Genomic DNA, 15,337 nt, shown 5'->3' on the forward strand with positions numbered 1-15,337 from the left:
TGCCAAAAGATGACCAAATAGTAGGGGTCTTGGCCAAGGCCTCAGGGCCCCACTGGCCCCCAGGGAGATGCTCTGCTTCAAGCTAGTCCACCTTAGTTCCACTTCCTGTGCCCCTCCTGAGCCCTATAACACTTCTGCTCCCTGAAGTGTGGGAGTCCATGGACCAAGGAGGAGGGAGCTTCTGAAACTACAGCCTCAGGCCTGACAGGACAGGGCACCGGGACGGCTGCCCTGTGTGGACAGCTCCCCCTGCTGTCGGTGAAATTCCACTGTTAGCAACACATTCCTTTGGGTCTCAAGCGTTTGGTCTCCTTAAAACTCGTCTAACCTTAACCAAGTGAAAAATCCCCTGGTAAAGGAAGCCACTGTCATCACCAACACTTCAGTAGGTCTGATTCTGTACTCAGGAGCAGCTGAGTGCAAGGATTCCTGGGTAAGGGCACTGAGGGCGTTCACGCATGCTAGAGAGAGTTGGATAAGACCCTTCTCCTTGGGGCCAGGATTTCTCCTGGGTACAACAAGGTGCTTGGAATAGTGACCATGTAAGACTGGAATTGGAGCACTGGAGAGGTGGGCGTGGGCTGTGAGGATCGTGTGGCCTCAGGCTCAGGGCACAGAATCTCACACCCATGCCCACCTAACAGGCCTGTGCCTCGCATCCGAGCCAGCTGGATTCCAGAGAGCCCCTGTTCCCAGTTCCCTTCCCCACCACCAACCTGGAGCTTATTATAGTAGTTGTAATAATAGAAGCAGTACAGCGCAGGTTTATTGAGTACTGGCTGTATACCAGACACGATATGCATCCCTTATCTCTTTTAACCCTGGCGGAGACGAGGACTCCCGACAAGCAGGCAGGCTGACTTAGAGGTACATGATTGGGCCCCAAAGCAGGCGAGTCCCCTCCCCTAATTCCCTTCCTCTGGGCACTCAGCCTGGTACATTCCATCCGTGTGCCCCTCTGGAGGGCTCTAGGCACCTTCCTAGAGCAGGGTGGCGGTTCACTGCTAGGAATGCTCAGGGGGTTGTCTGGTAGGAAGGCCAAAGACAAGCCTCCCCGCTTGCTGACTGTGGGCGCAGGTGCCCAACGGCTATTTCTGGGCCTGAGTGGACTGAGGAAGGGGAGGGGATGGGCGAAGCCCTCGGCATCACGATAGTCTCTAGTTACCGAGCACACACTCCACGCCAGGTTATGTGTTAAGTGCTTGATACCGCACCTTATTTAATCATCGCAGCTACCTGGGAAACAAGTACCATTATTATGTCACAAACAGAGACAGTGAGGCACAGAGAGGTTACATGCCCAGGGGTTTCCAGCTAAGGGATGGAGCTTTGATTTCTAAAGGTACCGGGGTCTCCGTTAGAGGGAAAACGGGGAGCAGAGCAAGCTAACTGTCAAGCGGGTTTGGAATCCAGGATGGTACCTGTGGTCAGAGTGAGGGCACGTGGCCGGAGTTCATGGTCCTAGGGGACCAGGCCCTATTACTTCCAGCTTCACTGGCTCTGCTAGGAAAGAGAAGAATGAAGCTAGCAGGGGTCCAGGCCCTGAGGCAGAGGGATGGACTCTTTGACTCCCCAGGATATCCACCAGCCAGGCTGTATCCCTGGCCCATGTACCTCCAATCCAGAGACAGCACCTCATCCCACAACCGAGGAATAAAACCAGGGAGCGACACTTCCCCTTCTGCGGAAACGCTTGCCTTCATTTTCTCAAAAATAAGAAATTGTTCTTCCAAAAAAGGGAAGAACATCAAGCCAGGGTGTCAATCTCACGCCTCAGCCGAACGCAATGCAGTTGAGACTTCTCTCTCTTTCCAGTGCCTTCTCCCCCTTTCCCAAAGTCACTTACTGTATATATATACACGCACGCTGTCACAGGCTTTGAGATGCAAATTGCACCAAGCAGAAGGCAGCTTGAAGAACAAAGAACGATTGAGGGAAGATCTGAAAGATGGAATTGGAAAAGGCTCTCTGAATTCTTCCGGAGAGGGGAGACCTCTCTGCAGAGGGGAGCAGGGATGACGGTCTGGGACTTTTTTACGGGAGAGAGGATCGAGAGGCCCAGTGCTGACTGTGGGGAGTGATGGGGAGGGAGTGTTACAGAAATCTGGAGTGGAAGCCAAGGTTCTGGGTGAGCAAAGAAGTCTGGTTTGATTACAGCCTTCAGCACTGAGCTGGGCACTTTTCCCCTCCTCCTTTTAATATTAGGCCTCCAACGTACTGTGAGTCATGGAGCGAACAGGCCTGACAACATCCGGGTTCGTTCCAGAGCAGCTAGGTAGGGCAATACTGTTCTAAGGGCTTTAAGGGGAGGATGCAGCCCCTCTTCAGTCCGGGAAGCCCCTGTAGGACACCACATTGTCCCTGGAGCCTGGAGGGGAGGGGCTCCCAGGACCAGCAAAGAGAAAACTCCGGCTGGGTAGATGTGGCACAGTGCCTCTGGGACCTGGCCTCACGTCAGCCCAGTGCCCAGTTGCTGAGCACCTACTGTGTGCAGGCCCTGTACAAATCAGACATGTCCCCACTCTCGGGGGCTCTCAGTCTAATCAAGGCAGCTAACTGGACTGGTCTTATTTACTGTGGCATCCCCAATTCTAGAACTGCGATTGAAAGAGCAGGTACTCAATAAACATTTGTAAGATGGATGGGTGAGCGAGTGGGTCGGTGGATGGATGGATGGGTGGGTGGGTGGGTAGATGGATGGATAGGTGAGTGGATGGATGGATAGGTGAGTGGATGGATGGATAGGTGAGTGGATGGATAGCTGGATGGATGAGTGGGTGGGTAGATGGACAGATAGATGGAATAACCATCTAGAAAAGAAGTAAGCATGTAGACATCACTCTAAGCGATAGACACAAAATGCCTCCGATGGGTACTGGGATGGGGAAAGCTTCATGGAGCTGGCCTCATCTGAGCTGGGCCTTGTGGGATGAGATGGAGCCATTCTTACACTCTTCACAGTGCCCACCAGCACACGAATGAGGACCTATTTGCATAAGATGATGTCAGAAGGGAACAGAATTGTGAGAGCTAAATTGAACTCTAGAGATCATGTGGTCCAACCCCATCATTTTGCACATAGGAAAACTAGGGCACGTGAAGGTTAAGTGACTCACCTAAGGTCACACAGTAACTAAGTGGCAAGACAGAGATTCCAGCAAGGTCTGTTTGCTTTTAGAGCCTGATCTCTTAGCACCGTCCTGTGCTGCTCTCCTGCTCCAGGGCTCTGCTCTCCTCACTGAGATGCCTTGTGGAATTTTGCTACCATTTCTGCTGCGGCCCAGCTCCACCACCCACCCCTGCAGGGCTGGGGAGACCAGGAGCAACTGCTCAGCCCTGGTTAGGCCTCTACCCTTGAATACCACAGACAGGGGAAGAAGCAAGAGGAGGCCACATTGATTCGGTTGGGAGAGGACAATACAGCATCCCATCCCCAAGACCCAGGGGTAAATGTTCCACCACCAGGTTGTTGAGACTAAGCAGACATGAAGGGGGAAAGTGGAAGCCATAAGGCTTACACAGGGAGTAGGAGTGACCCCTCTCTGGAGACCAAGTCCAGCATCCCAATCCCAGAATTGGGTTATTTGCATTATATGAAGTTAAATCTGAACGTAAGTTAACCAGGGACTCTAGTTTCTGGAGAATGCAATAACGCCCATCATTTTGAACGGCTGGCAGGAAGCAGTTAAGATGGACCTGTTCCATAGCTCCCTCCACGCACCATGGAGTTGGTTCCTTGAACAAGACATGGGCAGGACCCTACAGGGAAGTCCCAGCTGCCTGGCCCACCAATGGGATGCCCCCTACACATTTCAGAGGCAAGGTCTGATGCTACTTGGGTCCCCAGTGCCTGGCACGGGACTGGGTGCCCAGTGCACGCCCCATGACTGAAGGAGTAATGCTCTCTTGTATGGTCCCCTGTTCCAGGACGCCTTCCCTCACCTCTCCTTGCTGACTAAAATTGTTGCTTCCGTCCTTCAGAGAGGAAGCTTCCCCACCGTCTAGGAAATATCTGCTCTCATGGCTTCCAGAAAAGATGGACACGTGAGGCATCAGCACATCACAGGAGCTCATAAAGTACTGGCTGAATTAATGTTCAAGGAAATCCTTGGACATGTGGAGACATTCAAATGACAGTAATAATAATACAAGGCACATCTGGAGACACGCCTCTCCCTAACCCTCTGTAAAGTGGGCTGGCATGTGGCTGGGGGAGCCCTGGCCTTAAATTCTGCCACTTGTGTGCTGTACAGTCCCCAAGGAGTCACCTGACTTCTCCAAGGCTCAATTTTTTCATCTATAAAATGGGAAAAATAACTGTACTTTCATCATGGGACTTGAGGTAAGATTCAAAAAGAGCTGGTATGTTAGACCCTCAAAAGCTCCCAAGGTGATTCTAGTGGACAACCAGGGCTGAGGACTGCTGGGTTACGGGGAAAACCCAGATCCCTGATGTCCACGCCAGGTTTCTTTCCTTTCTCCTAGGTGCCAGGGAGGTAGTAGGTAGCTGGCTAAAGCTTGTGGTCTAGATGTAGACGCGGCAGGCAGGCGGCCCTGACGGAGTGCAGCAGGAAAGGGGCCGTGTACCTGGGGAGGCCCAAGTCATTAATCAGGCCTCTGGGCACCACGCCTGGTCTCTGGAATATTCATAAGGCCCCTCCAGCTGTGCCAGGCAATCAGGGTGCTGATTGCTCCCCCAACTGCAGCTTAACATTCCACTCCAGAGAGGAGAGAGCTGGCGGCTGAATGTTAACCAGGGAAAAAACCGGCCTGAACAAGAGCCCCAGGAAAGACAAATCCACTCCTTCGAGATCTGCCGGCCCGGCCAGAACTTATCCATCCCCCAGCGTCACAGGCAGTGGAAAGAGTCGCGGGTTCAGAAATAAGTGAACTGGTTTCTGGCGGCTCTGCAGCCTGTTTCCCCAGCTGTAAAATGGCTCTACCAAACGCCCCAAGAGGATTGATGAAGACGGAGTTTCTTGGACTGGAGTGCTGTACAAAGGCAAGGCATCATCATTGCTTGTAGTTGTTGTGGGCATGCTTCCTACCCTTTGAAGTCTCAGGCAAGCTGGCTTTAAGGGAAACTGCACAAAGGAAGAAAAGTTCTTGGAAAAGTCAGCCTCGGGCTCGGCCTCGGGCAGGGATTTGGGGGTGCCGGGCTTGCTATTCTCATCTGCCCCAAACCTCTCAGAGAAGCAAGAAAGGAATGGGAAGGACATTTGACAGCAGACGGCCAAAAATTCAGAAAAGAACTACAAAAGCAGACAGTGCTCTGTGGCCTTCTGGTTGCCCAGGAAAAGAGTCTGGATCCAAGCAGTGCAGGGACAAAAGCGTGCCACTACGAGTTCACAGCTCATGAGTGACGCTCTAAGCAATGATTAGGACTCACCAAGATATGGCCAAAATCTTTCCTGTGTTTGTGTTGAATAATACAGGAAACTGTTTCTAGAGAGATTTCTATCTAAACGGAGGGAAAAAAAAAACTGGAGCTAAAATAATATAACCTTCTTCCTAGAAAACCGACCAATGTGGAACAGCTCATCTCTCCTGCTGACAGACAATGAGGGTCCTGAACTTGGCATTATTGTTATTGCTGTTTGTTGCTGCCCCCCCTCTATCCCCAAGACCAGCCAGCCCACGACCGTGTGCTCAGCCCTGACCACAGAGGGCAGGACACTGGCAGCCCTGGCCGAGGCAGCAGGGGAAGGTAAAAGTCGGCCTGATTCCTAAGCAGCCCCTCTCTGGGGGCAGGGCCCTGTTCTGCAGAGTCTCAGACATCAGGGTCCTGCCTCAGACTAAAGGAACTGTTCAGATCCAGGAGCTGCCTTGCGCCTACCCTCCAGCCCTTCACCCTCACTCTGGGTACTTGTATCTTGCTAGCATTTTCTCCAGCCAGCTCAGAAGCACGTGTTCCTCTGGAAGAAAACATTTGTCATATACATCAAATGAGTGCTGAACTGAGCCCCTACTCTGGGTTATTTGTTCTCTGAAACCTCACAGGTTCCCTCTTCATGTCAACAAATTGCTTTTATTTCTTTTTTTTTTTCTAAAGTATAAAACATTAAGTGTTCATCTAAAAAAAATTTAGATAATATGGTTAAGGAAAAAGAAGAAAATGAAAGAGCGCTCATGATCCCAATACTCAGAGATAACCCCTTTTAACATTAAATGTGGGACTTCCCTGGTGGCGCAGTGGTTAAGAATCCGCCTGCCTGGGCTTACCTGGTGGCACAGTGGTTGAGAGTCCACCTGCCGATGCAGGGGACACGGGTTCATGTCCCGGTCCGGGAAGATCCCACATGCCGTGAAGCGGCTGGGCCCGTGAGCCATGGCCACTAAGCCTGCGTGCCTGGAACCTGTGCTCCGCAATGGGAGAGGCCACAGCAGTGAGAGGCCCGCGTATCGCCAAAAAAAAAAAAAATCCTCCTGCCGAATTCTATCAAACATTTAGAGAAAAGCTAACACCTATCCTTCTCAAACTCTTCCAAAATATAGCAGAGGGAGGAACACTGCCAAACTCATTCTACGAGGCCACTATCACCCTGATACCAAAACTAGACAAAGATGTCACAAAGAAAGAAAACTACAGGCCAATATCACTGATGAACATAGATGCAAAAATCCTCAACAAAATACTAGCAAACAGAATCCGGCAGCACATTAAAAGGATCGTACACCATGATCAAGTGGGGTTTATCCCAGGAATGCAATTTTGGATTCTTCAATATACGCAAATCAATCAATGTGATACATTATATTAACAAATTGAGGATAAAAACCATATGATCATCTCAATAGATGCAGAGAAAGCTTTTGACAAAATTCAACACCCATTTATGATAAAAACCCTGCAGAAAGTAGGCATAGAGGGAACTTTCCTCAACATAAGAAAGGCCATATATGACAAACCCACAGCCAACATCGTCCTCAATGGTGAAAAACTGAAAGCATTTCCACTAAGATCAGGAACAAGACAAGGTTGCCCACTCTCACCACTCTTATTCAACATAGTTTTGGAAGTTTTAGCCACAGCAATTAGAGAAGAAAAAGAAATAAAAGGAATCCAAATCGGAAAAGAAGAAGTAAAGCTGTCACTGTTTGCAGATGACATGATACTATACATAGAGAATCCTAAAGATGCTACCAGAAAACTACTAGAGCTTAATCAACGAATTTGGTAAAGTAGCAGGATACAAAATTAATGCACAGAAATCTCTTGCATTCCTATACACTAATGATGAAAAATCTGAAAGTGAAATCAAGAAAACACTCCCATTTACCATTGCCACAAAAAGAATAAAATATCTAGGAGTAAATCTACCTAAGGAGACAAAAGACCTGTATGCAGAAAATTATACGACACTAATGAAAGAAATTAAAGATGACACAAATAGATGGAGAGATATACCATGTTCTTGGATTGGAAGAATCAACATTGTGAAAATGACTATACTACCCAAAGCAATCTACAGATTCAATGCAATCCCTATGAAACTACCACTGGCATTTTTCACAGAACTAGAACAAAAAATTTCACAATTTGTATGGAAACACAAAAGACCCCGAATAGCCAAAGCAATCTTGAGAAAGAAAAATAGAGCTGGAGGAATCAGGTTCCCTGACTTCAGACTATACTACAAAGCTACAGTAATCAAGACAGTATGGTACTGGCACAAAAACAGAAATATAGATCAATGGAACAGGATAGAAAGCCCAGAGGTAAAACCACACACATATGGTCACCTTATCTTTGATAAATGAGGTAAGAATATACAGTGGAGAAAAGACAGCCTCTTCAATAAGTGGTGTTAGGGAAACTGGACAGCTACATGTAAAAGAATGAAATTAGAACACTCCCTAACACCATACACAAAAATAAACTCAAAACGGATTAAACGGATCTAAATGTAAGGCCAGACACTATCAAACTGTTAGAGGAAAACATAGGCAGAACACTCTATGACATAAATCACAGCAAGATCCTTTTTGACCCACCTCCTAGGGAAATGGAAATAAAAACAAAAATAAACAAATGGGACCTAATGAAACTTAAAAGCTTTTGCACAGCAAGGGAAACCATAAACAAGACGAAAAGACAACCCTCTGAATGGGAGAAAATATTTGCAAATGAAGCAACTGACAAAGGATTAATCTCCAAAATTTACAAGCAGCTCATGCAGCTCAATATCAAAAAAACAAACAACCCAATCCAAAAATGGGCAGAAGACCTAAATAGACATTTCTCCAAAGAAGATATACAGATTGCCAACAAACACATGAAAGAATGCTCAACATCATTAATCATTAAAGAAATGCAAATCAAAACTACAATGAGCTATCATCTCACACCAGTCAGAATGGCCATCATCAAGAAATCTAGAAACAATAAATGCTGGAGAGGGTGTGGAGAAAAGGCAAACTTCCTGCACTGTTGGTGGGAAAGTAAACTGATACAGCCACTATGGAGAACAGTATGGAGGTTCCTTAAAAAACTACAAATAGAACTACCATATGACCTAGCAATCCCACTACTGGGCATACACCCTGAGAAAAACATAATTCAAAGAGAGTCATGTACCAAAATGTTCATTGCAGCTCTATATACAATAGCCAGGACATGGAAGCAATCTGAGTGTTCATCGACAGATGAATGGATAAAGAAGATGTGGCACATATATACAATGGAATGTTACTCAGTCATAAAAGGAAACGAAATTGAGTTATTTGTAGTGAGGTGGATGGATCTAGAGTCTGTCCTACAGAGTGAAGTAAATCAGAAAGAAAAAAACAAATACTGTATGCTAACACATATATATGGAATCTAAAAAAAAAAAAAAGGTCATGAAGAACCTAGGGGCAAGACGAGAATAAAGACACAGACCTACTAGAGAATGGAGTTAAGGATACGGGGAGGGGGAAAGGTAAGCTGGGACAAAGTGAGAGAGTGGCATGGACATATATACACTATCAAACGTAAAATAGATAGCTAGTGGGAAGCAGCCGCCTAGCACAGGGAGATCAGCTCTGTGTTTTGTGACCACCTAGAGCAGTGGGATAGGAAGGGAGATGCAAGAGGGAAGAGATATGCGGACATATGTATATGTATAACTCATTCACTTTTTTATAAAGCAGAAATTAACACACCATTGTAAAGCAATTATACTCCAATAAGGATGTTTTTTTAAATAAATAAGTAAATAAAATAAGCATTAAAAAAAAAAAAAGAATCCGCCTGCCAATGCAGGGGTCACAGGTTCGATACCTGGTCTGGAAAGATCCCATATGGTGCGGAGTAACTGGTCCCGTGTGCCACAACTACTGAGCCCGTGTGCTGCAACTACTGAAGCCCACGCACCTAGAGCCCATGCTCTGCAGCAAGCAACTGCAATGAGAAGCTCGCACACCGCAACAAAGAGTAGCCCCCGCTCGCCACAACTAGAGAAAGACTGCGCACAGCAACCAAGACCCAAGGCAGCCAAAAAAAAAAAAAACCCAACATTAGGTGTCTTTTCCAAATAGGTGGATGGCTAGATAGATATTTTTCAACGGGATTAATCGGATTTTACCTTTTTTTTCCCTCAGTTAACAGTGGGTGATAAATTTTTCTCTCATTCAATATTCCCCTGCATCAGTGGTCCTAAAAGTATTGTCTGGGAACCCTTGGAGATCCCCAAGGCTTTTTCAGGGAGTCCGTCGGGTTAAAACTATTTTCATAATAATACAAGACATTATTTGCCTTTTCACTCATTCTCTCAGGACTGTACAGAGGCTGTATGATGTGTGATATTGCAACACGCTGAATGTAGAAGCAGATATGCAAATCCAGCCATCTTTTATTAAGCCAGACTAATTTAAAGAGATTTGCAAATGTCATTCTTCTCATTAATTTTTTTTGGAAAATATAATTATTTTTCATAAAAATATGTTTTTGGGAGTACGTAAAATGGGTTTATTATTAGGTGAATTAACAAATGCATATTTTTGAAATTCCTTTTTTTTTTTTTTTTTTGCGGCTTGTGGGATCTTATTTCCCCAACAAGGGATTGAATACGGGCCCTCTGAAGTGAAAGTGCAGAATCCTAACCACTGGACTGCCAGGGAATTCCCTGAAATTCCTTCATTTTTATTTTGAATATGCTAAATATTAATAGATATAGCCATATAAGCAAAAGCTCTTTGGGGTTCTCAAAAATGTTTAAGAGCGTAAAGTGATTCTGAGGCTGAACACTTGAGAACAACTACTCTACACCATCACCTTTGCTGACTGAATAGCACCCCTTTCTGTGGATGGCCCCTAATTTGTTCACCCATTTCCTTATTGAAATGGGTTGCTTCCAGTTTTCACTACTATAAAAGCGCCGCACAAATCATCGAGTACCTACGTAAAGTGAAAACTTCCTGGAATGAGAGAAAACAACAGAAACCACTGAAAGGGTGAGCCAGCACTATTAGTCCATTATTAATCAAATTAAACAAAATGTATCACAGGATGTGAACAAATAAAGTTGAAAGGCTATGTGCACGTTGAATATATATATATGTGTACAGATACACATGTTTGCATAGAGAGCAAGACTTACGCTCTGTAAAGAGTCCTTTTTTTTCTGCTGTCTATGAAGTGGTTACAAAAGCTGATCAGGGCTTCCCTGGTGGCGCAGTGGTCGAGAGTCCGCCTGCCGATGCAGGGGACACAGGTTCGTGCCCCAGTCCGGGAAGATCCCACATGCCGCAGAGCGGCTGGGCCCGTGAGCCATGGCCGCTGGGCCTGCGCGTCCGGAGCCTGTGCTCCGCAACAGGAGAGGCCACAACAGTGAGAGGCCCGCGTACCGCAGGAAAAAAAAAAAAAAAAGCTGATCATATTCTAGAGCAGTGCTATGGATGGTATGAAACTCTTTGGTACCATTACAGAAACTGAGAGGAATTTAGAAACTTTAAGCAATTTGACAGAGAAATTTTATTTCTGTAGGTAGGAAACAATAAAAAATGATGTTTGTAAAAAAGTTGAGTACAAAAATGCTGCAGACTTTCAAAAATATATACTTGAGAGTATTTCTGTAGAACAGATTCCTAGAAGTGGAATTGCTGGGTCAATGGACACGCATCTTTAAATGTTAATAGAGATTGACAAGTTACCTTCATTTACACCTCACCAAGAGTAAGATGTGAATATACCAAATGTCCTGAGAGTGTATGTGAGTGCCTGCCCTCTGACATCTTTGGCAAAACCAAAGATTATGATTCTTTTAAACCTTTTTCTACTTAGTAGGCTAAAAGTTACATTTTATCTTCTATGAATTGCTTATTCATATCCCTTGCCCATTTTCTATTGGGTCCTTTTTCTTATTGATTTTTCTTAACTCTTTATATATTCTGGACAAGCATCTTTTGTCTGTCATATATTGCAAATATTGGCTTGCCTCAATTACGTGGCTTGCCTTTCAATTTTGCTTACATGTCTCACTAGAGTACAAAAACTGACTTTAAAACTTTTATTCTAAATTTATTCTAATCTATTAATCATTTCCTTTATGGTTTTATGGATTCTCATCTGGCTTAGGAAGCCTTTTCTTGTTGCATGATTTTAAAAATACTCTCCATTTCCCTCTAATACACTTGCAGCTTTTCTTTTTATTTCTTAATATTTAGATCTTCAACCCATCTGGAATTAATTTTTGTTATGGTATGAGGCATTGACTGTTGACCTTTGTAATCCATGTAGTGGAGTATGGCAGGGTGCCGGCAATGGGCTTGAGCCCCAGTAAGAACCAGCCCATGCATTGCTGGGGACCTGTAGGCCTGCCTGCTGCAGCTGGAGCTAAGCTGGTTCCCACGTGGACAGATATCTGAGCCCACCTGGTTCAGGAGGGGAGGCAAGCTACATTTCAGAATCCTTCCCAATGAGATAGAGCTGTTGTGGGCATCTGCAAAGTTGACAAGCAGAGCTGATGACACTCCAAGAAAGCACCAAAACATCTTTACCATGCAGTTTGGTTCTCGGAGAGCTTTCTGTCCATTACCCTCCTTGATGCCAACATCGCTATGTAGGTGGAAGGGGATTTAAGATGCCCACTTTACCATTACAGAAAATAAGGTGCAGAGGGGTTAAGTGACACGCCCAAGGTCACGCTCCCGGTGAGTGGCAGAGCCCAAATAGAACCCAGACTTCCTGCTCCCAAGTCCACAGCTCCTCCGACCTCTCTATGTATCAGGCTCTGAGTCCCTGTCACCGCAGCTGCCCCCTTTAGTGGAAGGGAGGGTCTGGCCTAAGGCTTTCCCAAAACTGTGCTCCCCCACTGTGGGCAGGTGAGACTGGAAAAATCCATCCTCCACCACCAGCTGACGGAGGGTTTCGAGGCTTCCTTGGGCATGTACCTCCTCCTCTCCCCGAGTTTGGTGGAGGGTGGGAGTGATGAGTCAGGCCGGGGAGGGAGAGCTCAGCCATAAACAAGCGGGACTGACAGCGAGCACTTTCCTGGAGGCACGTGACCTCCCACGGGCCTCCGGGGACTCTGCCTGAATGGCAAAGCTTCAAAATTTCATGATCTAGGCTCCGCACATTTAATTTGCTATATTCTCGAAGGCAGCCACAGAAGGGAAGAAGCTTTTAGAGAGGAGGTGGGGGATGAGGGAGAAAGTAAATTATTTCTAGTCCCTCAATGAAGAGTTTGAAATGTTATTTTTAATGACTGTGTCATTTTTGCAGACACCCAATGTGACTATGCTGGGTCTTTATCCCCTCCAGCTCCAAACCAAAGGACACCCAGGACGCAGAATTGTAGAGCTGGGTCTGGCCTTGGAGATCAGGTGATCCAATCCCTTGGGGTTAATGGGAACCCCATGTACCCCAAAGCAAGTGACTTGTCCAAGTTGGGGAAGTTCTGGGAACAGATCTCAGGTCTCCTGGATGTACTTGTTCTCTCCTTGGATATTCCTCAGGTCCCCCACCTACACTTGCTCTGGTGACCCTTGGGGAAAGCCTTGGGGAAGGCACAGCCACTGGACACACGATGAGAAAGTAAAAGATGAGGGTCAGAGAGAAACAGGGGCAACAGGCCCAACAGTGACCAAGCAGGGCTCCTCTCCACCCTGGGGCTGCAATCAGGCCTACGGAGGTACGGGTGCCTACCTGTTCCAGGGGGATGACGAGGAAGGAGCCGCCTCCCGCGCTCTCAGTGACAATGGCCAGGAAGCGGGCGTTGACGGCGCAAAAATGGTTATCATGCACATTCTTGGTGATGGGGATCCCGTCGAAGCAGTGCTCCCGGTTGGCCACCTTCCCGTAGACGTTCCGGAACTTGGAGCTGCGGTATTGCGGACGCCAGGACATCTGTGAGGGGCCAGAAGAGACAAGGGTCAGGCCGGGGACTGCATCCCGAAGGGCTGAGCTGGGCACATGCGGGAGGTCTCAGGGATGCAGGAGGTGAGGAAGGCCCAGTACCTGCCCTCAGGATGCGGGGAGAGGGGAAGGAGCCTCCAAGAATCGGGTGCCTGGCCCTGTGCTGGAGGACTTACTCTTTCAATAAAGTCCCACAAGAGCAAAGACTGGCATGAGGGCATCCACACACTTCCTGCTTTCCGTATACACGTCCACACCACCTTCCAGAAAGGATGGAGGATCCTTTCACTCTCAAGGGACGTGCCACGTGATAGAGCAGACCATCCATCCAATAACATGTCTGGGCTGCCTCTTGCGTGTCAGAAACTGTGCTTAATTTAGTATGGGACGTGCAGACAGAGGAGGCTGGGTGTTCACAAAGAGAGAGAACAATTCTAATGATGAGGGGCGGGGGAGGAAGACGGCCCCTTCACGTGCAGCAAGGCAAATGACCACCCATTATCATACGCTCCTCTGATTCTCTCTAGGGCTTCTAACCCACAAGTGCACCCTCAGAAATCTCTTGGTCCTATACATCATCACCATCATCATTATAAGCATCATCATCATCACCACCAGGCCCAGAGAGGTAAAGTAATTTGTCCAAGGCCACACAGCTAATGAGAAGGGTCATGAACACAGGTCTCCTGATTGGAAATCTGAGACTCTTTCTTATGCCAGATTACCCTTTGGAGCAAGGTTTCTCAGTGTGTGGCCCACAGATCACCTGTATCAAAATCATCCGGGATGGGGGAGGTTTCTCAACCTCCTACATCATTTGTTAGAAATGTTGATTCCTGGGTCCCAATCCAGACCTACTAAATCCAATATTTTGGGAATGGGGCCCAGAAAGAGGCATTTTAATCCAGCTTCCCTGCCCCAGAGTGAGACAGAAATACGCCGAGGTTTGAGAGCCCCTGTTCTAGAGGATGGAATGGTACCCCTCTCTACCCCTCACCACCCACCAACCATGACACAGGGTCCAACCTACTGCATGAGTGTCCCATGCTGTGCACAGTGGAGAACACAGATACACAGATGTGCATGTGGGGGTGTGTGGAGGACAGAATGGGCAGCCCACCGTGGAGTTCAGCTTTGTGGTAGGATGGCGCCTCCTATGGGGAAGCCCTATGAATGGGCGTCACGGCAGAGGGAGCTCAAGTCGGTGCTCTCCTGGCAGACACGCATCCAAGCTCAATGAGCCATGGCAAGTTCCCAGCCGGGGCCTGGCATTCAGTAGGCGCTCAATAAGCGCTTTATTAAATGAACATCCTTCTGGCCCGACTTCGCCATTATCCATCCTCTCCCCTTCCTGCCAAATCTCCTGATATGCCTTGAGTCTCCCACCCCATCTCAGGACAGAAATTTCTTCAGATGAAATTTCCAAGGGGCGGAAGACAAAAGGAAATACCACCACAGAATCAGGAAACCAACCCTGGGAATTTGACTGAAAACAAAACGTTGCATCTGATTTAAATAAAGCCAGGAGCTCAGCCACAAAGGCCTCTGTATTGAAGGAAGAAGTTCAGATCCAATGAGGAGAATCCCAGGGATTCTTCAGGCAAGCCCTCTTCCGGCCAGCTCTCTGGGCCTCCACCCACCTTCTCCAATCCCCCAGGCCACTCTCCACACCGCAGGGCCAGCCGCCCTACTCTCCACTCCTCCCCACCTCCCAGCCTCTGCCCACTCTGTACCCCTTTTCCTCCTGCCTTCTCCCCTCTCTGCCGAGTTCTGCCCAAGACTGTTCAGAACAAAGTCCCACTGGAGAGGCAAGTGCACTGGATGGGAGCCTGGTTGGTCATTTCTGGCTGTGTGACCTGAGACTATCCTCTTCTCACAGATTCCTCATCAGGATTATATCAGTGATGCCCCGAGTGTGGTCCCAGGCGGTCACCCATGGTTCCTTTACATGGTACAGAGATGAAGTTTTAAATTTTAGTAGTTACATTTTTAATTTGCATT

The 15,337-nt window shown here is 47.3% G+C and overlaps 1 protein-coding gene across 2 annotated transcripts in view; it reads right to left on the reverse strand.

Moving 5' to 3' along the window:
* CORO2B (coronin 2B) overlaps nucleotides 1-15,337 on the reverse strand; it is a 139,566-nt gene that overhangs the window by 57,558 nt on the left and 66,671 nt on the right. The window contains exons 1-2 of one of the 2 annotated variants that reach the window (XM_060294056.1): nucleotides 13,513-13,625; nucleotides 13,127-13,327 (exon numbers count right to left, since the gene is read on the reverse strand). In XM_060294056.1, coding sequence (XP_060150039.1) covers nucleotides 13,127-13,327; nucleotides 13,513-13,557 — 246 coding nt within the window. In that variant the 5' untranslated portion in view covers nucleotides 13,558-13,625. Of the gene's footprint in view, nucleotides 1-13,126; nucleotides 13,328-13,512; nucleotides 13,626-15,337 lie in introns of those variants that run through there. The other variant, XM_030875136.3, reaches the window with a different exon arrangement.

The sequence above is a fragment of the Globicephala melas genome, chromosome 2, assembly GCF_963455315.2.
Source record: "Globicephala melas chromosome 2, mGloMel1.2, whole genome shotgun sequence".
In the NCBI taxonomy this organism is placed as follows: domain Eukaryota; kingdom Metazoa; phylum Chordata; class Mammalia; order Artiodactyla; family Delphinidae; genus Globicephala; species Globicephala melas.